The 27,078-nt window shown below is 41.2% G+C and overlaps 1 protein-coding gene across 2 annotated transcripts in view; it reads right to left on the bottom strand.

Annotated features, from left to right (window-relative positions):
• The window catches only part of LOC137423156 (putative carboxypeptidase X1), a 73,183-nt gene that overhangs the window by 27,564 nt on the left and 18,541 nt on the right, over positions 1-27,078 (bottom strand). For both annotated transcript variants that reach the window (XR_013622883.1, XM_068110001.2), the window contains exons 4-8: positions 26,341-26,450; positions 19,191-19,330; positions 16,041-16,125; positions 6,323-6,473; positions 4,348-4,433 (exon numbers count right to left, since the gene is read on the bottom strand). Coding sequence is in view for 1 of the 2 variants with exons in the window: in XM_068110001.2 (XP_067966102.2) it covers positions 4,348-4,433; positions 6,323-6,473; positions 16,041-16,125; positions 19,191-19,330; positions 26,341-26,450 (572 nt within the window). In the remaining variant the exon portion in view is untranslated. The remainder of the gene's footprint in view (positions 1-4,347; positions 4,434-6,322; positions 6,474-16,040; positions 16,126-19,190; positions 19,331-26,340; positions 26,451-27,078) is intronic.

Raw genomic sequence — 27,078 nt, 5'->3', positions numbered from 1 at the left:
TGGGGGTTATTATTTATTCCAAGAGCAGAGGGGGAGGGGGAAATTACCTTTCTTGGGATCAAATGTCATTGACCCTAGACTAAAACACTATATATTGCATGAATGAAGTCTTTGTTTTGTCTTTGTTTCAGGAGTGATTACTGAGAAAACCTAGCTAGCCTACATGTACCTTGACTACCCCAGTGCAGTGAGATGTCCCAAAAGTTCCCTGAGGCCTTTGGAACAATACTGTAAAATAACAAAATTACCAGGATGGATATATGTGAAATATGTAGTGAGGACTTTTCAGAAGCAGGAAAGCTACAGAGGTTGTACAGAAAGGGATATGAGAATCTAATAGAGCAGTGTAGACTTATCAACAACTCTTCATTATTGGAGCGATTGGAACAAAAATGGAGTAGCAACACTCCTATGACAGTCCATCGTAGATGCCGAACCCTTTTCATGCAAAAGGAGCCAGATGTTGAGGAGCAAGAGCATGCGCCAAGACCAAAGCGACAAAAGGTGTCTCAAGCAGTAAATGATGACAAAGTTGATGGTAAGATAAAGTAATTCTTTACTTGATTCATGTAAATTTCATTAAGATTCCAAGCCCATACCTGTTTTATGTTATTTTGTTTGAATTTTGAATGTTTGAAGTTAGTATGGTGATTTACATGGGATGGCAACTAACTTTGTCCATGTTTTCATGTAATGTTTTCAGGCCAGGGTTCTACTCGATTTCCGTACAGTGAAAGATGTTTCATATGCAATGAGGACATCCATTTTGATGAAAGACATCCTGATAGACAGCAGACCATACATCGAGCATCAACTATGACGCTAAAGAAATCACTTCTGAGAATCGCAAGTGAAAGAAAAGATAGTCTTGGAATGGCTGTGAAAGGACGCTTGGAAGGAATGGCAGATCTTGTAGTGGAAGAGGCTGTCTATCATAATAAATGCTACAAGGGGAATCACACAACACGCTACAGCGATGAGCAATTTTCTGGACAATTTTCTGACCAGACAATCGAAGAGACACTCATGCGGAAAGCCAAGTCAAATGGAGGCTTAACAAGAGGAAGAATGCGCAACGAGAGCTCTGTGAAAGTATGGGCTGGTACGTTTTCACATCTCAAGCTTCTGGGGGACCTGATGGAAGAAATGATTGGTGGAAAGCGGAGTAAGAGGACCCACACAGACCTTGGGGCAAAGCGTCTAGAGAAAGACAGCCAGCACGTCAAGTTGATTTCTGCATGGTTTTCAACTCATAACCCCTTCATAGAGGTTAGTATAGATCTGTTTCATTTACTGATAGTAGCACAGAAATCATTCCACATTTCAGTTACTATTTGTGGAACATTTACTTATCATCTTAGCTATGTAAAATAATATTTCATTTTTCATTTCAGGTAAAAGACCCCAACACCATTACTTCGCTGTCTAGTGGAGTAATAACTACCGACAAGTCAATTGTCAACTGTGATGATGCAGTGAGGATAGGCCATGAAATGCAAAAGGATCTTGATAATGAGTCACCGGTTAAGAGCATGAAGACAGCAAAGAAATGCAAAAATCTGGCTGAACTTCAGAAGAAAGTAAAGGTAGGCGACAAGAGGATCTACATCGAAAAGACCCTTCTTTTCAATAGACTGATTTTCATGGCAGAGAGAGATGAAGGGATCGAACACATGTTCAAATTTGAGCTGACCCCGGTCCCAACATCTCTCTTCACAATGGATCGCATGATGAGAAAACCCAAAAAGCATGAATTTGGCAAGATGCTCAAGGAAACAGCTATTATACTTGACGTGGACATAAACAGCAAGATGCATGTTGTTGATGGAGGGTGGCTACTTCATCAGGTAAAGTGGTCCAGCGGTGCAACCATCAAGACTATAGTTGATACATATGTCAGATATGTTGACAACAAATTCAAGGATGCTACTGTAGTGTTTGATGGCTACGGGGAGGAATCATCAACGAAAGACCATGAACATATGCGGCGGATGGCTGGGAAGAAGGTTTCTCCGGACATGAGGGTCACACCGGAATTGACTATATCATGTGACAGAGAGGTTTTCCTGGCAAATGAGAAGAACAAAGGAGCCTTAATCATGATGATATCTGCAGAGATGGCAAGCCACAATATCACTGTACACCAAGCAAAAGATGATGGTGACACGCTGATTGTTAGGTCTGCAATGGACTTGGTCGCAAGTGTTAAATCCCCAGTTGTTGTTGTCGCCCAGGACACTGATATTTTTATATTGCTCTGCTATCATAGGCCTATCCACTGTACTAATTTCTATTTACAAGCAGATTTTGGTGGTCTTTACAACATCTCTAGCATACACATCGGAGACAAAGAAGAGTTCCTCTTCAAGTATGGCTGGTCTGGAAACGACACTGTTTCATGCATTCATGGACATACCAAATGTGCTCTCTACAAATGCAGATTTCCTGCCAGTGTCATTACTGCATTCACAAGTCCCACTTCAACCGACTCCATAATTCGAACAGCTGGATTAAAAGCCATGCAGATCACATATGGCTGTGGGGATACTCCCCTAGAAAAGTCTCGCTACATGAAGTTCAAGAAGTAAGCAGCCAAGGGCAAAATCGATCCTGACCGCCTACCACCAACGGAAGATGCAACAGCTCAACATTCCCTTCGTGTCCATATTCAAGTTGTGGTATGGAAGCATCTTGACATCTCTATTCTTGATCCCTAAGGAAGAGGATGGGAGTTAGATTCCAACAGAAAACTCAGACCAAAAATGCTATCTGTTGGTATCGCGCCAGACAACCTTCTGAAAGTAATTTGTTGCAACTGCAAGGAAGGGGAGAGGCAATGTCAAACAATGAGATGCAGCTCCATGAAAGCTCACATGTCGTGTGTATCTGCATGTGGAGTGTGCTGTGGGCATTGCGACAATGGAACAGATAGCATAGATGCAGAAGAAGAAATTGGTAGCGATGAAGAGGAAACAGACTGAGTATTATTAATTTGTTGTTGCCGATAGATACTGTAAGTTCTAAGTTGTGAGTAGTATTCTGCAAATTGTTGATTATAAATTCACATATACTTTACATACACAAACTATTTGACACTAATGAACTTTACCCCCCCCCCTGCTTATTTTGACCATTAACCTCGTATTTTGGTGGTGAAGAATCCATTTCATATTTAGTTTGTATCTTGGTATAATTCTGTTACTGTTACCAATATGATATTTGATATGATATTTTGGTGATAAGACGTCTATTTTTGACCTTTGACCTCATTTTCGGAGGTCAGTAATTGGTTCCATGGGTCAGTCATTATTCTATGTCATCTTCTTTCGTAATCCTGTGCATTTTGACACCAAGATCATCTATATACCATATTTTGTTGCTGAAATACAATTTTATATGATTTAGGCAGAGGTCAATGACCTTTGACCTCTAATAAAAAGGTTTCCCCAACCCCTATCCCTCCTTACTTTTTTTTGGTAGTTGTCCATACCCATATCTACCCAAATCAGTTGAAATTAGCTTCTTTTAAATTTTTTCACAGATGAACCTTAAGTTAGGGATACTATGGTTCCACATACTCCTCTTCTAGGTCAAGCATTGTAGCAAGGTGTGTTTTCATGTCAACAAGTGACAGAAACAAGAAAACACAAGTTAAAACTGGGGACATTATGAAGCATCTTACAAAAAGTTCACAAATACAAGTGCCTTACAAATTTTGAGTGAAATCCATAGCTGATACTGGAGGGGGTGGTGGGCACAATCAATCCTACCTCTGCCACCACATAAAATCACTTGGAAATTTTCATTTATTTTCATTCATTTCATGAGTTCATTTCATTCATGAGTCATTTATTTGGAAGGCTAAGTCATAGCCTGGAATAAGATTCAGCAGAACCACACACTGGTGTGGTTGCCATGCCACTGATGGAGCTAATCAGGCAGTGGAGGTCTTAACAACTTGGGCCAAAGGTAATAAGCTATTCAGACTGGTGGATATCCGATCACAGTGCAACTGCTGATTGCAAAATAGATTTCTTTATTATGACTTTGCATGTCCAAAGCAAAACAAAAATGGAGTGAATGTAAACTGTCCTTATCTTGACCTCACCTAAGTGCAGTAATTAGCTCTACAAGCATAGCAAATTAGCTCGTTTTAAGTGACAAATCTGACTATTCAAGAAAATAAACATAGGCATTTAGAGTTTGTATTTTTATCAGCCAGATCACCAAAATTATGGGTTTATAACATTTATTTCTATGTTTCCTTTTGGGCAGCCAGAAATTCAATGAATTATGTGCTAACTTAGACACCAAATTTTAAACATATTAAAACTTGCTTTGTCTAACCTTTCTCATTTCTTTGTAATTGTGATGTTTGAAGTCCAGCTGATCTGCTGAACGTATCTCTTTCCTTGCAGCAGGTGACGAGTATTCTGTGAATCATCAACAAAATGCATATTCATATTAAAAATACATAAAATAGCAATAAAATTACTGGCACAAATCTATGATAATAAAATAGTGTCAGCGTCTCAGCATGTCAGTTAGTTAGTGTGTCTCCTCCATAACTCCAAAACCATGAAACCTAGCGGCCCAAAACTTTGCAGGCATATTAAGGGAACTCACATTGAGTGCATGAATGAAAATCGGGTATTTCGGTGAATTTAAACATCCCTTTTGAAGATAATTAACTGGCTTATTAAATTATCACAAAATCAGGCTTTATCCTTGGTCAACCCACTATCCCTCGCAGGGGTCTTAAGTTTTGGCCTGCTCAAAAACGCCTTACCTTGGAACAGGCCGCAACGGTTTTGGCACAATTAAGCGCTAAAAAATTGTTTTTTCACTCACATCATCGAATGTCTGATCTTCATTCCTACAAATCACTGTATACATCACTATTATATGTGTTACAGTTTTCAAATTAGGAGCTTGGAGCAATTTTAAGCATTATATGATGCAACTTTCACTGATGGCCTCTCACGGACTAATTAAAGTATATCATCTAAGTTCCGTATAGCATTATGGATTACACAAAGGCTCCTTCGTTCACCGCTGCTGTCTGGCCACGTGGCGTACAGAGAGCCTTGCGGCATTGAAATAAAAGCCAGCCATTCCTAATCAATCAATGTTTGTATGCCATGGTGAAAGTCACAATGCAGTGTAATTGACTTTTTATCACAGCGGACATCGTTTTTGAAAATTAAATTACAAATTGACATTCAAAACAATGTTAAGGTTATAAAATAAACAATGTATTCTTCAACCATTTCATTGGAGTGCTTGCTTGAGTGATTACTCTCTGGGAGGGGGCTGGGAGTCGAGATGGATGGAGGGTTGGAAGAGGGAGGGGAAGGGGTTGGAAGAGGGAGGGGAAGGGGTGGAGTGGGAGGAGTGGGAGTGGGAATTCAGACACAAAGTACTGTTGAACGGAATTTTTATTTTCCCATTCATGTTCTGGTCCATGTTCAAAATTTAACATCCAATTTAAATTTAGTTTTTCTCCATCATAAATTGATGATTGTGGACAGACGAGCATGAACCAATTATGTAACCCCACTTTTCACTTCGCGTGTGCGGGGTAGTAATTTTCTCTTCTTTCCTGTAATCCTTTTTTTAATTGCCAAAATTGGGAAATACAATCTTGTGCACTATGACTAATGCCTTCAATCCCAAAATATTTTAACGTGCCTCATGGCCAGATGTTATTGCATGCATCTGCCACATATGAAAAATGCATCTTAGTCATTTTCAAGTGGAGGCTCTGGACAGATGGATGGCACCCGAAATATAATGCCCCAGACGGGCTAACACCCAGTTGGGGGAAGAAAACGTCCATATCTCTTAATCTGATATTTGATGTGTTCACAACGCATGGTATAAGTGACCATACATTTATTACCTTCGCAAAAGCGGAAGGTTATGTTTTGATCGCTGTGTATTTATTTGTATGTCTGTGTGTGTGTGTGTGTGTATGTTATTCGCATAACTCAAAAAGTATTCAACCGAATTGCATGAAATTTGGTGGGATGATTGGTTATTATACGGGACACATTTGATTAGATTTTGGGAGCAATCGGGTCAAAGGTCAAGGTCAAGGTCACGAAAAGGTCAAAATCGTATTTTTGTTGTTCTGTTCCCTACACTCCCATGCCAAGTACAGAACAGTAGCTGCGGCGAAGGTATGCGCTCTACCGAGTGCCCGTTCTAGTTACTTATGCAAATCTGAACTTAATTATCCCCTTTATTAGTTGTTTCATTATTAATAGTAACTTCAAATCAGCGAGCACTGAAATATAGAGAATCAAGTTTGTTTCTGTACCTTTCAGAGGACAACCCAGCACCTCCATCCTTAAGCAAAGACTTCCATTGTGGTACCAGTTTTGTGGATTTATTCGAATAAAACGAGCAACCACAGGGTTGGTGAATGTATTTTGTACTGGAGTTTCTTGGTCTTTATTTCCTGAGAAGTACTGTAAAAATAAAACATTTAAATCAGTCAGGTTCAGACAAAGGATGTGTGCTGATTACTGAGACAAAATAATTACAATTTCATAAAAAATATATCAGGATATCAGGCAAACCATGTAATACTTTATTATCACAGCGATTCCAACACAGTCTTTGGATTTATCTGATCTATTTTATTTTATCTACAGTCACGTGAAAAAGTAAGTACACCCCATGTAAAGTTTTGACTTTTTCAACATATTTCAACATACAGCAATTTGATCTTCATTTCAACAATATTGATAGATGAAGGTGATATAATATAACAAACATCATGAAACATTTACATTTTGGAGTCCATTGTATAATTTAAATAAACATAAATGCAAATCTCGCATGTGGAAAAAGTAAGTACACCCTTGGCTCTAATAGGTAGTATTGCCCCCTTTGGCAGAAACAACCTCAAGTAGGCGTTTCTTATAACTGTCTACCAGTCTCTGACATCGACTGGGAGAAATTTTTGCCCACTCCTCCATGCAGAATTCTTTCAGCTGTGCGATGGTTGAGGGGTTTCTTGCATGCACAGCTCGTTTCAAATCCCCCCACAACATCACGATGGGATTTCGATCCGGGCTTTGACTTGGCCATTCCAGAACCCTCCATTTCTTTCTTTTCAGCCATTCCTTGGTGGATTTACTGGTATGTTTAGGGTCATTGTCATGTTGCAAGGTCCACCTTCGGTTGAGCTTCAACTTTCCGACAGATGGCCTCACAATATCCTCAAGCACCCTCTGGTACAGTGAAGAATTCATAGTGGATTCTATGATGTTGAGCTGCCCAGGCCCTGATGCAGCAAAGCTGCCCCAAACCGTAATATTTCCACCACCATGCTTTACAGTTGGTATCAGGTTCTTGTGGTCAAATGCTGTCTTTGGTTTTCGCCAAACATGTATTCTGGTACTGTGGCCAAATAGCTCTACCTTTGACTCATCTGTCCAGAGAACATTGTTCCAGAAGTGCTGGTCTTTGTGAAGGTGTTCATTGGCAAACTTTAGTCTTGCCCTGATGTTCTTTCTGGACAGCAAGGGTTTCCTCCTGGCACACCTCCCATGTAGATCAAATTTGTGCAGCCTCTTTCTAATGGTAGACTCGTGCACTTTGACATCAACAGTGGCAAGAGCTACCTGTAGGTCCCGTGATGACATTCTGGGGTTCTTAGAAACTTATTTCAGCATCTTGCGGTCTGCTCTCGGGCTGAGCTTGCTGGGGCAGCCTGGCCTGAACAAGTTGGCAGTTGTTTGGAATCTTCTCCACTTATAGACCATCTTCCGGACAGTCGAATGATTGACTTCAAATTGTTTGGAGATCTTTTTAAATCCCTTCCCAGACTCGTAGGCATCTATAACCTTTTTTCTGAAGGCCTCAGAGCGCTCTTTTGATCTAGGCATGGTGACACCGCAAACTTCAACAACAAAGAGCAAACCAAACTAAATGTCTGAGGTTTAAATAAGACAGGTTCCTCCAAGATCCTCTCTAACGATGTTCTTATCATTTGCACCTGAGCTGGTGCACCTGATTCTAATTTTAGGTTGTTGAAGTAGTGATAAATGTAGGGGTGTACTTACTTTTTCCACATGCGAAATTTGCATTTATGTTTATTTAAATTATACAATGGACTACAAAATGTAAATGTTTCATGATATTTGTTATGTTATATCACCTTTATCTATCAATATTGTTGAAATGAAGATCAAATAGCTGTATGTTGAAATATGTTGAAAAAGTCAAAACTATACATGGGGTGTACTTACTTTTTCACGTGACTGTACGAGCGTAACTCAGCGCGCTCCGCGCGCCTCACCACACATTATTTCAGAGGGGTAGGCATCTATGACCATTTCGGTGTATTTTGGGTTTCATGGTGTTTGGGTCTTCAGGGCCATTTGGGTCTTCAGGGTCTTTTGGATCCCCTGGGCCTTTAAGGGTATTTTGGGTCTTTGAGGTGTTTTGGGTCTTCAGGGTCTTCAGAGACTTTGGGTCTTAAGGGTCTTTGGTGTCTTTTGGGTCTTCGGGGTCCTCAGGGCCATTTGGGTCTTCAGGGTCTTTTGGAACCTCTGGGCCTTTAATGGTATTTTGGGTCTTCGGGGTGTTTTGGGTCTTCAGCGTGTTTTGGGTCTTCGGGGTGTTTTGGGTCTTCGGGGTGTTTTGGGTCTTCGGGGTGTTTTGGGTCTTCGGGATGTTTTGGGTCTTCGGGGTGTTTTGGGTCTTCGGGGTGTTTTGGGTCTTCGGGGTGTTTTGTGTCTTCGGGGTGTTTTGGGTCTTCAGGGTGTTTTGGGTCTTCGGGGTGTTTTGGGTCTTCGGGATGTTTTGGGTCTTCGGGGTGTTCAGGGTCTTTTTGAGCTTCAGGGCCTTGAAGGGTATTTTAATAATAATAATAATAATTCATTTATTTTGTATAGCGCTTTTCCAGAAGCCCAAAGGCGCTTTGACAGAGTGGCAAACATAATGCATAACAATACATGAAAACAACAATTGCAGAAAGACAAGAATCAATAGGGAAATATTTAAAGCAAAAGGAGGGAGAAGGAGAAGTCTTTTTTGGGTGTTTGGGGGTCTTCAGGGTATTTTTGGTCTTCAGGGGTCTTGGTGGTCTGAAGTGTCTTGGGGGAATTAAAGGGTCATCAAAGGTCTGAGGGGTCTCAGCAGTCTTAACGCAATTAAGAGGGTTAATTAAGAGGGTGGTAATTTTTTTTCAAGAAGAAGAAGACGTTTTCGTCGCATATAAACATACATAATGATGAAGCGCGATGCTGCGCGCGCTAATGCTTACGCAAGGAGCAAGCGGACAACGCGGTTCATAAAAGAGTCTTTATTGAAAGTACTCAAACTGCAGCACTGAGCTGCTCCGGGCTGCGCGCCCCGTGTATATCTTGAGGCCACGCCTCTCTCTCGGGCGTGGCCGCCGCCCACTTGGTGCGCGGAATGATGTCACCACACCAGTGGGCTTTCGTGTCCGCCACAATGACATACATAACCAAATACGTTTGCTTTATTATAATAAGATATATTTATCTTATTTCGACTTATCGGGTCTTTCGAGAGCTGATGGCGAGAGCCATCTAGCCATCTGATGGCGAGAGCCATCTACTGATTATTTATACACATTGGCATGCCTACAGCAAGCAAATTGGCACACCCATACCTGACATATCAGCACAGTTCCCAGCACAACTTTTCAACTAAATAAGTTACTGCATTCACAAGGCCATTCATTGTCTGAAACATTTCAGGCTAACAATTGTAGATTAGATGTATTCACTTGACTAGATTAGCAAGTAAGAAGAGTTGTATTAATATAGATCAACAAGCAAAGAAAATGGTGGATATTATTCAACATGTTTCTGTAGAATAAATGTTTACTTGATTCATAGAATGTGGTGGAATTCCAGAGAATATGGATTATTGGTGTTATTTCATTTGCAGCCTATGGCTGCTGGTTGTATCACTTCTGGAAGTGTGGCTGTGCTGCTGATGCAGTTCCCTATTACCAGTAACCTGGTAATAAGGTACGGTACTCATTTTGCCGTCCTTGGAAGGATGACAGACTGAGTCAACCTACCTGGCGTTTTTTCAATGGCATGACAGGGGCACAATCACAGGACCCTGCATGACTGACGTTATTATTAAACAAGTAAAAAGCCCATCAAAAATGACAAGTTAGAACAGTTTATTCGACTGTGCAGCCTCGTGAGCGTACCAAAGTCTGAAGCCTCGGCCTAGTGTCAGGTGTGCTTATATCTTCTTTATTTACTAGAATATAAGACCCGTTGCTTCGCTGATGGAAATATCAATGTTTGTTGTGATGGCTAATCTATGGGAGAAGAAAAAAAGGACTCCTGGGAGATCCTGCTCTCCGTGTAGAGATAACCAACGTGTTGCCATTTGCAGTTTTGACATGCGCGTCCATGTACCCATTAAGAAAAAAAATTTGGATCACAAACACTCCCGGGAGTTACCCAAATCCACCGAAGTTGGATTTGTTGAAATCCGTTAATCCATTCTCAAGTTATAACACGACAGACAAACAGACAGAAACGGCTCCTTTTATAATATAGATTAGACATCCTACGGATGTAAATGAACACTCTTTTTACTGTGCGCGTGTTGCACATCACGTGCAGTGAATTTCACCTCCTTGCACCTTGTATTTATTGTTTTTTTTTTCGTTTTTTTTTTGTACACCGCCCTTGAGGCTCAGTTTGCAAGCCACCGTCTACAATTCCAATTGAAGAGACATAATTACTCTTTTATGGAAAAAAAATTTGTTTTTTTATCCTCAAAAATAGACCGCAGTGAACACATATTCGTGATAAAAGATTTGTCTTTAAAACCTGCCCTTGTGAAAGGGGACAGACATCTGAACAAACACACAAACTGACATTGTGTTTTGTATGGTAAATAATTATTGAAGTTACGCACATGTCATCATTGAGCGATTCCAGAAGAATAAAAATCATTGCAACTCAGTTTTGACTTTGTTCAGCAGGACACGTTTTGACTTTGTTCAGCAGGACACGTTTTGAAATGTCCAAATAACATTAAAATAATGATTGTTTTTGAGCCAAGTATTCCCCTATGAGAAATCAGCATCTGAATGGGACTCATTATTTGGTTTTCTGCTTCAAAATAATTATGTAACATGGCTCATTCCCTTGACATGGGGCAATATTAAATCCAACAAACATGTAACTTTATTTATTTTATTTATGCTACATCAGAGATTATGACAATGTGATTTGTAATTTTTTTTCGTTCCATTTTAAAGCATCTATATATTTATGCAATCGAACTCGTGTAGAAGATAAGTGTAACAACCTTTCAAATGAGGATACAAGCATGAAATCTGGCATGTATAAACCTTAGACTACACGGGAAGAGAGGAACCCCAATCGACCATTGAAATATTCAAAATGGCAGCCAAAATACAAGATGGTTGCCGATTTCAAGTGTTTGCAAGTACCGATGGCAAAAGTCACACTAGTTTCTAAAAAATATGTTCTCAAAATACTTTTATTGTGTTGAAATAGTAGAATTACATTTACATTCACACTTTAAATAACAATTAAAGCAATAACAAAAAAACTTTAAAATGGTGGACTCGGATCTTCGCATTACAATGGCAGTATTATCGTAATATGAATGGTATTCATAGCTATCATTACATTCTTTAATCATGTACTAATAATGCAATATTCTGCATTTGAAAGAATATGCCCTGCAGGCAAATTACAGACATGCTGAACTATTACCTCCCTAAAGGAGGATTTGAAGATTTCAGACAGTATTTGCAGAACTTCTACTCCCCGGTGAAAAGAAACAACTTTACCTTGTTTGGGACGAGCAAAGTCAAACAGAAGAGCAAAAAGAACACGTTGAAGCAAGATTACAAGTTGTTATCAAACTTGTTCATTTCATGTCAAACTCACCAAGTAGACCTGGATGAATTTTTCCAGTATGAAAAACCAGGCATTTCCAGCATCTATCAGTGCAAATGGAGATTTTTACAAGACTCAAAAAGCAGAACTGATGACCTGTCTAGAAGCTATTGCACCAACCCAGTCAGTCCAGCCGCAAGTAGAGTCTATCGCCATTGATGGTTCATGCCCTCCACATGCTCTGAAGCCAAAATAATACATTTTTCAGGACTTTGTTGTTTGTTTCAGGAAAGACTTTGTTGGCAAGGTCAATATTTATACTAGTAAGCACAAGAGAACTGATGTTGTCTTTGATGTATACAAGGAAAACAGCCTAAAATCCAACGCCAGACTATGAAAAGGCAGGGGGCCAGACGGAGAGTGCCCAGTAAAGGCAAGATACCAACATCTGGCAAAGTTTTCTACAGAACGAGGAAAACAAGGAGCTGTGTCCTTATTTGGCACAGAGTCTAAAACTAGGAGTACCCAAAGGTTTAGCCTTTGCATCCAAAGTAGACGCAGCTGTTACAAACCTTGAGGCTGATTAAGATATAGATAGTGCCCTACCATGTAACCACAAGGAGGCCCATGTGAGGCTGTTTGTTCATGTACACCATGCTGTAAAACACAATGCCATGGAAAGCGCTGCTATTCTTTCAATGGCTTAGACATTGTTGTGATAGCTGCAGCAGTCTTTGATAAACTCCAAAGGGATGGATTAGATGAACTCTGGGTAACGCTTAGGCAGGCCAAAAAAAGAAGGTGGATGCTTATCCTTACCTTAGATGAACAACTGAGCAAAGAAAATAGCAGAGGCCTGCTGTTTTTCACGCATTCAGTGGCTGTGACAATGTTTCTGGGTTCAAAGCAAAATGGAAGAAAACATTGTTGCAAACTTGTTCCGTTTTCCCCGAGGCTACAGCTATTTTTGTGAAGCTCAGTAGTGGGCGGGAAAGTTGGAATCAAGTGATCTATCTGTTATCGAAAAGTTCACTGTGTTGCATATGACGGATCCAGTTCTGATTCAAGTGTAGACGCAGCAAGACGCACATTGTTTACTCACAATTGATCATACGATGGTATCACCTACACCGGCTGCATTGCTTCAGCGTGCGCTATGGGCTTCTTAACAGGCGGGCTACATTTTTGGCCAAGCTCTTGTGCCCCATGCAAACTTGCCATCTACAAGCAGCTGGGGATGGAGAAAAGGAGCTGATGGGACTTGGTATCTGCACTGGAGCAATAACAGTCCAATAGCTGAAGTGTGCAAAGCTCTTAATAAATGCGGATACAAGACTGAGTGCAGCAGGAGATGCATATGCAAATGGTCTGGACTGTCATGCACATCATGTTGTACATGCCCATGCTTACCTTAATATGAACATTTGCCTGCACAAAATATTATTTCTAATGCAAAATATTGCATTATTAGTACATGATTAAAATGTCATGATAGCTCAGAATATCATTCATATTATGATATACTACCATTGTATAAATAATGCTAAGATCCAAATCCGTCTTTTTTAATTTAGTTTGTGATTGCTTTAATTTTTGTTTAAAGTATTAAGGTAAATGTATTTCTACTATTTCAACTTAATAAAAGTATTTTTGGAAAACATTTTTTAGAAACTAGTGTAAGTTTTGCGATTGATACTCACGAACACTTGAAATCGGCAGCCATCTTGGCTTTTGGCCGCCATTTTGAATATAACAATTATCTACTGGGTTCTTCTTTTTGTACATGGTCAAAGGTACATACATGCCAATTTTAATGCTTGTATCATCATTTGAAAGATTGGTACAATATTTGTAACATCTTCTGCAGCCCAGTTGGAAAATTTGGAAAGTTTTGGAAAATTTGGAAAATTTTGGAAAGTTTTGGAATATTTTGCAAACTGAATGGTTCTGTCGGTGTGTACATACAGTACCAAATAATAAACATGTTGGCTCGGTATTAAATTGACTTTATAGATGCTTGGAAATGTGACTTATTTTCATTGCTGTCTGTAAGTTAATGTGTCCTATTAGATTTGGCCACAAATTAGTGCATCTGTCAATTTAAAATCGTTATATTATTCTATTTTGATTAAACAAATTATATTAGCAAATAAGAAATTTATATTTTTTCAAACATGTTATTCCTGCTTCTGGGAAGTTGTGTGTTTAATTTTGTAGCTTTTTCCCATTGGGCATATTTGGGGCTGCGGTGGCCCAGGCCAATCCCTCTCAGGCTTTATGAAGCCACGTCAGGGTGTCTCGAAATGTGCTGGATCATGCCACATTCATCATCCTGATGCGGTGCAGGATCCCTGTGAAATGTCAGGCCTAAGTGGAAGCAGTAGTGTTCTTCTACTATGCACATGTCAGTTGTTGTTCCTGCTCTTTCATATTCTAACTGGTAGCCCCGCCTGTAAAAAGTAAACCGTTAAAGGTGATAAGATAGGATGAGCTCATATTATGGCTTTGTTAAAGCCATTGTACAACTTGAACTGGCACAATGGCACATATACTATTATTGAATACAAAATTTTACAAAATACAAAATTTGTAAAATAGAAAATTTTCAAAAATTTTGTATTCAATATTTCAATTGAGTGAGGGATTCAATGATGGGAGTAATTCAAAAATTTCAATTTTCAAAAACAAAGTCAGAGGGATATTGAATACAAAATTTATGAACATTGTGAGGTCATAGAAACAGAGGGAACAGAACACAGATGTAATCAGTATAACGATCTACTTTTTAGCAATTAAAGATTGCAAATTCAAAAAACAACAAACTCTAAATAGTCAGGGGGCAATGAGGGAGTAGCAGTGGAGTGCATGATAAAGTGAGATGGTGGTTTGTAAGAGTTGGGGTTTGTGCTGCTGCCCAAGTGAAGAACCGACTGCGCGCCACCATTCCACACACTACCTCATGTCTCCTTGTCTAATTCAGCTCAATTTGGTTTTTTCTTTGTTTCAATATAATGTATATGTGCAAACTAGGGGCCGAAATCTTCAACACCAGGACTGTACAAATAAAAAATTTTTGCAAGGACTGTACAAATACAAAAAACATTTATTATTACCTCTGCCACCAAAGGTGGATGGAGGTTATGTTTTCACCCCTGTTTGTCTGTCTGTCTGTCTGTCTGTCCGTTTGTGAGAAAAATATCTCAAAAAGTTGTCGACAGATTCGGACGAAATTTGGCAGAGATGTATCGTATGTGACAAGGACGAAATTATTCGATTTTCGTGAAGATCCGGATTCGGATCCGGCTACTAGAATTTTAAGTGATTCTTCACCATTGAGTGATCGGGCCAAAAACGATACAGTATATAGCAGGTTATCTCAAAACGTTGTGGATGGATTTGGACGACACTTGGTGGACCGGTTTGGTGTCTGACAAGGATAAATAGATTCGATTTTGGGGAATATCTGAATATGGATTCGGATATGAGAATTATTTAATTTTTTAAGTGATTCTTCACCATTGGGAGATAGGACCAAAAACTATACATTGCGGGATATCTCAAAAAGTTATGGATGTATTTGGACGAAACTTGGTGGACAGGTTGGGTGTCTGACAAGGACGATCTATTCGATTTTGGTGAAGATGTGAATATGGATTCGGATATGAGAATTATTTAATTTTTCAAGTGATTCTTCACCATTGGGAGATAGGGCCAAAAACGATACATAGCAGGATATCTCAAAGAGTTCTGGATCGATTTGCACGAAACTTGTTGGACAGGTTGTGTGCGTGACAAGGAAGAATCGATTCGATTTCGATGAAGATCCGGATCGGGATCAGCTCGTATAATTTTTTTAAGTGATTCTTCACCATTGAGAGATATGGCCAACCAGGTGGAGGTATGCTTTCTACTGAGTGCGGTTCTAGTTGGTTTAAGATTTTTGTTTGTTTGAGGAAAAAGCAGGCCGAAGGGAGCTAGCGTACTCCTCCCTCTCCACTAACTCCCCCCATGCATGCACATCACACGAGTCATCATGAAACTATTCAAGATGGTCGTCCATCTTCACGTATTTACTAGATATGGATGGGAAAAACAACTGCAAATGAAATGTAGACTTTGGTTTTCAAGTGAAGTAATAAAACGAGCATAGCATACCACATCATAACCTCCTTCTTGATAAGTTTTCCAACTTAGTGTGTCATTACTGAAGTAAACTCGATATTTTGTTACCCAGTGACTCCTGCGGGGTGGGGAAAAGGAAATAAACGATTAAAGTCATTATTACTGAGGTTACTTTGTAACTTTTATCCAGTGACATGGGAAGTGAACATTTTTGCATCCAAGTAATCGGTATATAACTTGAGGTTAACAGAATATTACAAGATTTTCATTGCGATTTTGCACATAAAAGATTTGAATTGTTGACAAAGCAGTAAATGGAGCCACCACTTCCGTATTGTATTTCCTTGTTACATCACATATTATTGATCAAATAGTCAGATATTCACAACACCTAATCATCTTTAGACTAATCGGATATAATCCCACCTACCGGTACAAAAAATAGACTCCCACCATAGCTTTTGGCCAGGCGAATGGTCCAGTACACCTCAGGTTGAGATGTCCTTCACCGAGCCATCAGTTTTACATCACAACAGCCGGTGTGTATTTGAAGGGTTGTAGCGTGTTTGCGGTGAGTGACAAACACTGTGATACGCGCATTTCCGATGGAAATTTGAGAAATACGCAACCGTGATTCATATTTAAAGGGATACATCTGCCCAGTTTCGATCCAACATGGACGAGAGAGTTGAGTCAGAGTGCTGGTCCTAGACGGTTGGTTTGAGTAGTCGTGAGCTCGGAGAATAGAGAAGTTAAGTTCGGAACAAGTAGCTCAGGGTGCACTACGGAGAAAGTCAGATGGGGTTCAGAGGCGCTGGACAAAACAGAGCCCCAAGACACCACAAAGCCAATGCGCTCTGTTCGGCCATCTCCCCCACGCTCGCTCATGAAAGCTCCCCCCCCCCTCACTAACCCCAGCTCCACATAAGCATAGGTGGTGACAAGGTTGCTCTTTCGTGTCTTGGGACCTGGCCCTGTGATTATCTGTCGTGTGAGAGATAAAGGTATCGCATAAACCATTGATCGTATGCCTGTGGGAATATAAATATGTGAATTATTGATTGCATGCTTGATTTCTTGTTCTCCCCATCCATCCCATTTATCCTCAATATATCTGATTCTTATCACTGGCGTGTCGGCCTGGTACGCGGTTCGTGATTTGGTCTAAGACCCGTGGTGCAGTTAAAACTTGTGGCCGTTGGAAATTGGCGTGAAATCCTTGTTAGGTTTTAAAACCACAGCGGTTTGTCTTTGGTGCGTTGCTCGGCACCCATCCTTTCAGATAGACAATCCAACTGTAAGTGACAGATCTCATTAGAGTTGCTGTATATCTGAAACCAAAGAAAACATCTATTCAGTTTTCCTTGTGGTTAAAGTGGGTCTCCATGGACCATCCATCACTAATTTGGTGACCGATCGGGTGGAGGACCAGACTGAATATACCTGTATGTATACATACTATATATAACATATATATATATATATATATATATATATATATATATATATATATATATATATATATATATATATATATATATATATATATATATATATATACACACACTACCAGTCACAAGTTTTAGAACACCGTTGTCCCTGTTATCTGCTGTTGTACTTGTGGGCTTACCTCTGTCTCCCCATTTATCTCCCGCTCCCTTTTTTGTATGTTTTGTGTGTCCGTTCGTTGTTGTTTTTTGTGATTGATGTTAGCTCTTACACGAGCCTCGATCTTGTATACAAAAAAAAAAAAAAAGGTGATATGTCGGGTTGTGGAGATGGTAAAGTGTGTATAATTTAGTAAATAATTCAAAGTTGAGTGATGATGGTGGATTAATACAACCCCCCAAATGAGCTGATGTCTGGTTAGAGGCTTGTTGTTGTTGTTGGTTGCATCATTTCTTTGGAAGCACATTTGTGCTGCTGATGTAGTGCCCCAATTACCAGTGAACTGGTACTCAATTTGCCGACCTCGGAAGGATGACAGGCTGAGTCAACCACCCTGGCGTTAATTCAATGATCGACCGGGATTCAAACTCAGGATCCTCGGATCCCAAGCCGGCACCCTAACCGTTTGGCCAACACCAGGCTGGTTCGATGCTAAAAGTGGTTGTATTTATCACTGTAAAGGATCACAAGGTGCTGACGCTTCCGAGCTTTAACGCTCATAAAAGAAAATCCTTTTTTACTCTGACAACGGGTAAGGCCCGAAACCTCAGCACCGATTGATTGATCCTTTCTGGTGGATCACTCTATCCATTTTACCTCTGCCACTGATGGTGGATGGAGGTTATGTTTTCACACCTGTCTGTCTGTCTGTCTGTTTCTTTGTCTGTGAGCAGGATATCTCAAAAATTTATGAACGTGTTCAGACGAAACTTGTTGGGCAGGTTGGGTGTTTGACAAGGACAAATATGGCACTTCCAAAATGCCGTAATCCAACCCAGATTGCTCAGCGTGCATGCGCAGAAATTCCAAATAACAAAGCATATCAGGGCGGCCTGGGCATAATATTTCATGCCTCCCAGATAATAATTGTAGAATTAAACGACTAAAAAATATCCTGATCCAGATATGAGAATTTTAAAAGTGATTCTTTATAATTGAGGGATGCAGCCAAAAACGAATAAAACAGCACGATATTTCAAAAAGTTGTTGACGGATTATGACAAAACTTGGTTGATGCATTGGGTACGTCAGAAGAACAAGCTCATTGCATTTCGATGAAGATCCGCATCCGGCCAATCACTAGAGGGGGGGTGGGGGGGGAGAAGGCAAGAGAGGGAGGGGTGAGGAAGGGAATGGGGGGAGTGGAAAGGGGTGGGGAAAGGGAGGGGAAAGATATACTACATATACATCCTTTGGGGGTGGGGGGGGGGGGGTGGCTTTCACAGGCCCCTCCGTTTTGGGGGAGGGGGAGGAAGGGAAATAGAAAAAAAAATTACCCGTGCAAAGAGTGCTTTAACCTCAGTGTTGCACAGGTAAAAAAAGGAAATTGTAATATCCTCTGCCATCATCACCAGGTCGGCGGAGGCATAACAAAAATTTGATAGTTAAGCCTCGCAAAAGCATCCATTAAAATTGCATGCAGTTAAGAGCCCTTACCTCTCAGTTTGTGCACCTTAAGCACGAGGATAGGATAAAGCAAGTCAAAATGAATACCCCTTATCATGCAATACTCACGACCAAATGGAGTTGCGGCCTTGCGTAATGACACCTGTAAACTTAGTCAGTTGGAGGGCATCGAGTTGTATCCACTGATAGATGTCATAGAAGAGACTGCACCATGCTCCATCAAAGTCATCCCCATCATTTAATCCTGACTGAAGAATAAACATAAATTCACGTGAATCATTTAAAAACTCTACTTTCATGTTCTATTGTTAGTGTTATTGATTTTGTACTTATTTGAATACGAGCAGCAAATCTTTGTGACAAATTCATGCAAACATTCATTTCAGTGTTGTTTTCCTATGATGTTGTTGCTGTTGTTGTTGTTGTAGTTCTTGTGTGTCGATTTTTGAAATGTGCACCCATTGCTCAAACATCTTGCAGACTACACCCAATTCTGTCACTTGGCTCCACCCACCATGCCACCAAGACAAAATTATATAGCCGCCATCTTGTTTCCTGATGGGCCAAAAACATTAGGCCTATAGGTCTCTGCTGATTATACACTGCCCAGGTTTGTTGCATCAGATTTCCATTGGCTTTGTTTTTTTTGGGTGTTATTGACGATGAGGGACTTTAGCATGGAAGGAAAAGACATCCGAGGCATTTGTAATCCTCGTCAATCCTTCCTGCCAACCACAACCAACCAAACCCGCTCGTCTCACTTCCGGTTGCAGCCGGTTTTGGAAAACCCTCGAACAACGAGAGCTCAGGCATATTTACATATCATAAAATGACAGGCAAAATGATGCTGCTACAGGACCCCGAAAAATCTAATCATAGCTTGAACAAGTCAGGAGACGACGATGGTTCACGAGCGAGCGGTATTCAATGACAAAGGACGGCCTATAACCGAAACAGGCCCGGACTGGGGGGTCGGGGGCCCACGTGGCAGGTGTCGGCCCCCGACATGCGGTGTGCATGCCTATTTAAAAAGGGCCCCAATGCGCTGCATGCGCAGGCCTGGAAGAGCCAGCTGTACGTAATTGTGTGTGGTGCTGGCCTGGAAATGTCAAAACGAAGGTTACTGACCTTGAAATGAGATTTAAAAAAATAATGTATAATCAGTTATGAGGTGAGTTCGCTACACAATACCGAAAATTCGGTTCGATTCCGACAACTTTGAATATTTGACCTTTAAAGGTCAAAGGTCGAAGATTCTGAAATTTGTTGGAAAACTTGTATTCATGATGTATGTGATAATATAAGATCATGTACGACATTTCACCCTATCAGGAAGCGAACAATGTAATGAAACCATCAAAAATCGACTTTTCTAAATTTCGTGACCTTGTGACCTTGACCTTGGGGCGAAAATGAAAAATCGAGCTCCGTGGGGCTAGACACATGACATTGGCCTAACCAAATACCGAAACCCCTGTCAGATTCCACCCAACCCCTTGGAGAAGATGTAGCTTGAACTCGATTACCCCCTGAAAATACATCTTTTTCGGGCGTGGCTCCGCCCACAATGGGCGCAATATGCCCACTCTAGGCAGGACACAACTAGATCATGATATCAACCTCCCACCCAAGTTTCATTAAGATTGGATGATATCATCGGGTAGTTATGCTGCGGACAGAGAGACAGACAGACAGACACCCATGACGAATATAGTGGTCACTGTTTCAAAACTCGTGAACCAATAATAGTAAGGTTTAATCTTTGACAGTACGTCAGAAAGCACAGTACGTCAGAAAGCACAATACGTCAGAACTCACAGTACGTCAGAAAGCACAATACGTCAGAACTCACAGTACGTCAGAAAGCACAATACGTCAGAACTCACAGTACGTCAGAAAGCACAGTACGTCAGAAAGCACAGTACGTCAGAATGCACAGTATGTCAGAACTCACAGTACATCAGAATGCACAGTACGTCAGAACTCACAGTATGTCAGAATGCACAGTATGTCAGAATGCACAGTATGTCAGAATGCACAGTACGTCAGAACTCATAGTATGTCAGAACTCAAAGTACGTCAGAACTCACACTATGTCAGAATGCACAGTATGTCAGAATGCACAGTACGTCAGAACTCACAGTACGTCAGAATGCACAGTATGTCAGAACTCACAGTACATCAGAATGCACAGTACATCAGAATGCACAGTATCTCAGAACTCAAAGTACGTCAGAACTCACACTACGTCAGATTGCACAGTATGTCAGAATGCACAGTACGTCAGAATGCACAGTACGTCAGAACTCATAGTATGTCAGAACTCAAAGTACGTCAGAACTCACACTATGTCAGAACTCACAGTACGTCAGAACGCACAGTACGTCAGAACTCACAGTACGTCAGAACTCACAGTACGTCAGAAAGCACAGTACGTCAGAAATCACAGTACGTCAGAACTCACAGTACGTCAGAACACACAGCACATCAGAACTCACAGTACGTCAGAACTCACAGTACGTCAGAACTCACAGTATGTCAGAACTCACAGTGCGTCAGAATGCACAGTACGTCATAAAGCACAGTACGTCAGAGCTCACAGTACGTCAGAACTCACAGTACATCAGAACTCACAGTACGTCAGAAAGCACAGTACGTCAGAACTCACAGTACATCAGAACTCGCAGTACGTCAGAAAGCACAGTGCGACAAAACGCACAGTGCGACAAAACTCACAGTACGTCAGAACTCACAGTACGTCAGAACTCACAGTACACCACAATGCACAGTACGTCAGAACTCAAAGTAAATCAGAACTCACAGTACGTCAGAATGCACAGTATGTCACAACTCACAGTATGTCAGAATGCACACTATGTCAGAACTCAAAGTACGTCAGAACTCACACTATGTCAGAATGCACAGTACGTCAGAATGCACAGTACGTCAGAATGCACAGTACGTCAGAACTCACAGTACGTCAGAATGCACAGTGTGTCAGAACTCACAATACGTCAGATTGCACAGTATGTCAGAACTGACAGTATGTCAGAACTCACAATACGTCAGATTGCACAGTATGTCAGAACTCACAATACGTCAGATTGCACAGTATGTCAGAACTCACAGTACATCAGAATGCACAGTACGTCAGAACTCACAGTACGTCAGAATGCACAGTATGTCAGAACTCACAGTACGTCAGAATGCACAGTATGTCAGAACTCACAGTACGTCAGAACGCACAGTATGTCAGAACTCACAGTACGTCACAATGCACAGTACATCAGAACTCACAGTACGTCAGAACTCACAGTACGTCAGAAAGCACAGTACGTCAGAACTCGCAGTACATCAGAATGCACAGTACGTCAGAACTCACAATATGTCAGAACTCACAGTACGTCAGAATGCACAGTACATCAGAACTCACAGAACGTCAGAATGCACAGTATGTCAGAACTCTCAGTATGTCAGAACTCACAGTATGTCAGAACTCACAGTATGTCAGACCCCCCACAGTACGTCAGAATGCACAGTACATCAGAACTCACAGAACGTCAGAATGCACAGTATGTCAGAACTCTCAGTATGTCAGCACTCACAGTATGTCAGAACTCACAGTATGTCAGAACTCACACTACGTCAGAATGCACAGTATGTCAGAACTCAGTATGTCAGAAAGCACAGTACGTCAGAACTCACAGTACGTCAGAACTCACAGTACGTCAGAATGGACAGCACGTCAGAAAGCACAGTATGTCAGAACTCACAGTATGTCAGAATGCACAGTATGTCAGAACTCACAGTATGTCAGAATGCACAGTACGTCAGGATGCACAGTATGTCAGAAATTACAGTATTTCAGAATGCACAGTACGTCAGAATGCACAGTATTTCAGAACTCACAGTACCTCAGAAAGCACAGTACATCAGAACTCACAGTACATCAGAACTCACAGTACGTCAGAACTCACAGTACATCAGAATGCACAGTATGTCAGAACGCACAATACGTCAGAATACACAGTACGTCAGAATGCACAGTACGTCAGAATGCACAGTACGTCAGCATGCACAGTACATCAGAATGCACAGTACATCAGAATGCACAGTATGTCAGAATGCACAGTACGTCAGAATGCACAGTACGTCAGAATGCACAGTACGTCAGCATGCACAGTACATCAGAATGCACAGTTCGTCAGAACTCACAGTACATCACAATGCACAGTACGTCAGAATGCACAGTACGTCAGAATGCACAGTACATCAGCATGCACAGTACATCAGAATGCACAGTACATCAGAATGCACAGTACATCAGAATGCACAGTTCATCAGAACTCGCAGTACATCACAATGCACAGTACGTCAGAATGCACAGTACGTCAGAATGCACAGTACGTCAGCATGCACAGTACATCAGAATGCACAGTACGTCAGAATGGACAGTACGTCAGAACTCACAGTCCATCACAATGCACAGTACGTCAAAATGCACAGTACGTCAGAATGCACAGTACATCAGCATGCAAAGTATGTCAGAACACACAGTACGTCAGAATGCACAGTATGTCAGAACACAAAGTCCGTCAGAACTCACAGTACGTCAGAGTGCACAGTACGTCAGAACTCAAAGTACGTCAGAACTCACAGTACGTCAGAACTCACAGTACGTCAGAAAGCACAGTATGTCAGAACTCACAGTACGTCAGAATGCACAGTATGTCAGAACTGACAGTATGTCAGAACTCACAGTATGTCAGAATTCACAGTACGTCAGAATGCACAGTATGTCAGAACTCAAAGTACGTCAGAACTTACAGTATGTCAGAATGCACAGTACGTCAGAATGCACAGTATGTCAGAAATTACATTACGTCAGAATGCACAGTACGTCAGAATGCACAGTATTTCAGAACTCACAGTACCTCAGAAAGCACAGTACATCAGAACTCACAGTACATCAGAACTCACAGTACGTCAGAACTCACAGTACGTCAGAACTCACAGTACATCAGAATGCACAGTATGTCAGAACGCACAATACGTCAGAATACACAGTACGTCAGAATGCACAGTACGTCAGAATGCACAGTACGTCAGAATGCACAGTACGTCAGAATGCACAGTACATCAGACGCACAGTTCGTCAGAACTCACAGTACACCACAATGCACAGTACGTCAGAATGCACAGTATTTCAGAACTGACAGTATGTCAGAACTCACAGTATGTCAGAATGCACAGTACGTCAGAATGCACAGTACGTTAGCATGCAAAGTATGTCAGAACTCACAGTACGTCAGAATGCACAGTACGTCAGAACTCACAGTACATCACAGTGCACAGTACGTCAAAATGCACAGTACGTCAGAATGCACAGTACGTCAGAATGCACAGTACGTCAGAATGCACAGTCTGTCAGCATGCGCAGTACATCAGAATGCACAGTATGTCAGAATGCACAGTACGTCAGAATGCACAGTACGTCAGCATGCACAGTTCGTCAGAACTCGCAGTACATCACAATGCACAGTACGTCAGAATGCACAGTACGTCAGAATGCACAGTACATCAGCATGCACAGTACATCAGAATGCACAGTACATCAGAATGCACAGTTCATCAGAACGCACAGTTCATCAGAACTCGCAGTACATCACAATGCACAGTACGTCAGAATGCACAGTACGTCAGCATGGACAGTACATCAGAATGCACAGTACGTCAGAATGGACAGTACATCAGAACTCACAGTACATCACAATGCACAGTACGTCAAAATGCACAGTACGTCAGAATGCACAGTATGTCAGAACTCAAAGTCCGTCAGAACTCACAGTACGTCAGAATGCACAGTACGTCAGAACTCAAAGTACATCAGAACTCACAGTATGTCAGAACACACAGTACGTCAGAATGCACAGTATGTCAGAACTCAAAGTCCGTCAGAACTCACAGTACGTCAGAATGCACAGTACGTCAGAACTCAAAGTACATCAGAACTCACAGTATGTCAGAATACACAGTACGTCAGAATGCACAGTATGTCAGAACTCAGTATGTCAGAAAACACAGTACGTCAGAACTCACAGTACGTCAGAACTCACAGTACGTCAGAAAGCACAGTATGTCAGAACCCACAGTATGTCAGAATGCACAGTATGTCAGAACTCACAGTATGTCAGAATGCACAGTACGTCAGAATGCACAGTATGTCAGAACTCAAAGTACGTCAGAACTTACAGTATGTCAGAATGCACAGTACGTCAGAATGCACAGTATGTCAGAAATTACAGTATGTCAGAATGCACAGTACGTCAGAATGCACAGTATTTCAGAACTCACAGTACCTCAGAAAGCACAGTACATCAGAACTCACAGTACATCAGAACTCACAGTACGTCAGAACTCACAGTACATCAGAATGCACAGTATGTCAGAACGCACAATACGTCAGAATACACAGTACGTCAGAATGCACAGTACGTCAGAATGCACAGTACATCAGACGCACAGTTCGTCAGAACTCACAGTATACCACAATGCACAGTACGTCAGAATGCACAGTACGTCAGAATGCACAGTATGTCAGAACTGACAGTATGTCAGAACTCACAGTATGTCAGAATGCACAGTACATCAGAATGCACAGTACGTCAGCATGCAAAGTATGTCAGAACACACAGTACGTGAGAATGCACAGTATGTCAGAACTCACAGTATGTCAGAACTCACAGTACGTCAGAATGCACAGTACGTCAGAACTCACAGTACATCACAGTGCACAGTACGTCAAAATGCACAGTACGTCAGAATGCACAGTACGTCAGCCTGCAAAGTATGTCAGAACGCAGAGTACGTCAGAATGCACAGTATGTCAGAACTCACAGTACGTCAGAATGCACAGTACATCAAAACTCACAGTACGTCAGAATGCACAGTACATCAGAACTCACAGTACATCAGAACTCACAGTCCGTCAGAATGCACAGTACATCAGAACTCACAGTGCATCACAATGCACAGTACGTCAGAATGCACAGTACGTCAAAATGCACAGTACATCAGAAAGCACTGTGAGGTGTCGAGTTAATGCTTTAATGGCGCTTCAAATGCGTGTTTCCCAATCGTGCCGTTACCGAATTTTGCCACAGTGCGGACTTTCTTGTTTTTTTTTTATATAACAGCGTTATTATTTTATTTTTTATTAAAAAATCCCTTTTATGTTACACAATGGAAGGTATCCTACCTGGATGTTAAGGCGCCCTCGATATGGAGCAAGGCCAATGCGCTTGCTGCTCGAAGCTATGAACTGGGTATCTTTAACCCTCATCGATTCCAGACCCAAAGGAGGACATTCTAAAAAAACATAATCCATAGGTGATTAGCATCCATATGTGATGATGTCCCAATCAATGACAGTAGCAGAGACATCATCAATATTTGTCTTCTAAATTTCCGTGTACATTTTCAGTTTTTTTTCAAAATTTATAAAGGCTTTTTGAATCTCTTGCCTATTACGTAATTATAATTAGAACGACACTCAGTAGAGAGCATTCCTCCGCCTGGTTGGCCATATCACTCAATGGTGAAGAATCACTTTCAAAATTATATTAGCCGGATCCGGATCTGGATCTTCACCAAAATTAAATACGTTCTTCCTTGTCACACACACAACCTGTCCAACAAGTTTCGTCCAAATCCATCCATAACTTTTGAGATATCCTGCTATGTATCGTTTTTGGCCCTATCTCCCAATGGTGAAGAATCACTTTAAAAATAAAAAAATTCTCATATCCGAATCCATATTCAGATATTCACTAAATTCACTAAATTCACGAAATATTCACTAAATTCAAATCCCCCCCCAACCCCCCCCCCCCCCCTTCCCATGCCTCCTGCCCCCAAGCCCTCTCCCTCCCACACTTCTCCCTGCTCTCAAATGTTGTGGTTGTGTGCTTCCCCCTCTCTCCCCATCTTGTCTTCC

This window comes from Myxine glutinosa, chromosome 3, assembly GCF_964187855.1.
Source record: "Myxine glutinosa chromosome 3, kmMyxGlut1.1, whole genome shotgun sequence".
Lineage (NCBI taxonomy): Eukaryota > Metazoa > Chordata > Myxini > Myxiniformes > Myxinidae > Myxine > Myxine glutinosa.
This window is presented reverse-complemented; position numbering and strand designations above follow the sequence as displayed.